The sequence below is a fragment of the Bison bison genome, unplaced genomic scaffold (assembly GCF_000754665.1).
Source record: "Bison bison bison isolate TAMUID 2011002044 unplaced genomic scaffold, Bison_UMD1.0 scf7180017462789, whole genome shotgun sequence".
NCBI classification, from domain to species: domain Eukaryota; kingdom Metazoa; phylum Chordata; class Mammalia; order Artiodactyla; family Bovidae; genus Bison; species Bison bison.
The window spans coordinates 35,140-36,259 of NW_011372865.1; the positions used below are offsets into that span (position 1 = coordinate 35,140).

The 1,120-nt window shown below is 37.7% G+C and overlaps 1 protein-coding gene across 1 annotated transcript in view; it reads left to right on the forward strand.

Annotated features, from left to right (window-relative positions):
* Window positions 1–1,120, forward strand: part of LOC104981505 (cyclin-dependent kinase-like 5) — a gene marked incomplete at its 3' end in the record, with an annotated part of 41,310 nt that overhangs the window by 26,655 nt on the left and 13,535 nt on the right. The window contains exon 7 of the mRNA XM_010831009.1: window positions 560–650. Coding sequence (XP_010829311.1) covers window positions 560–650 — 91 coding nt within the window. The remainder of the gene's footprint in view (window positions 1–559; window positions 651–1,120) is intronic.

Here is a 1,120-nt window from a genome sequence, read left to right on the forward strand (position 1 = left end):
GAGCAACAGAGTCTATAAGGTAATTAAGATATGCCTAATATGCTTCTCAGTTACATTAGGAGAAAATCATTTTGGCCTGCTTCGTTTCCATCATTGCCAACCCTAACTGTTGTTGTTTACATAATGGTCGGAGCTGATCAGCACCAGTAGATACAGAAATACTATCTAAGTCCCACATAGCTGAAATAATGACTTATCTGCAACATGCTAATGTAACTTTGACATTTGGCTCTTATGGAGTCTTCATCTTGTAAGATGTGCATTTATTGGAAAAGCTGGTTTAAAAGTATGCTCTGAATGCTTATAAAGCATGCAAAAACTTTGAAAACATGGATTTCTTTATTAGAAGAGACTGGTTTTGTAGTGACTACATTGTATACTTTAGTTCACATATGAACAATGGACTAACTTTTTAAAATAATACGGGCATGTTAATAAACAGCCCATTCAATAACAATCATTATATTCTTTTGATGTTCCTTTAAGATACTAATGTAGCACTGAAATATTTTGTCAGCATGAAATTAACTCTACACTTTTGGGTTTTGCTGTCTTTCAGGTTTTGCTCGGAATCTATCAGAAGGAAATAATGCTAATTATACAGAATATGTGGCCACCAGGTGGTATCGGTCCCCAGAACTCTTACTTGGGTGAGTTACCTTCCCAGAATAGAATAACATCTACATATTTGTTGACCCTCTATTGTTAACTTTGAGATTATCTGTGGAAGATGAGAACTTGAGTTAATTAAATGCCAGTTACCTGTCACAGTATAGCAAACCTAAAAACTTAATGGCATAAAACAAGCACCATTTTGTTTGCTTATGATTCTGGGAGCAAACGGATTGGGGGAATCAGCTATTTGAGTTCAACTGGCTGATTCTTCTGCTGGTCTCAATTGAAATTGCTCATGTAGCTACAGTCAGTCAGCAAGTCATCTGGAGGCTGTTTGGTTTTAGGGAGCCTCAGCTGGGACAAACCATCTCTGTTGCATGGGGACTCATCCTCCAGTAGGTTAGTCCAAGTTTCTTCAAATAATAGCAGTAGAATTCCCGGAGCAGAGGGCAAGCCCAAAAGCAAAAGTGTTTTTTCAAGCCTCTTTGCATGACCTTTGCCTCAT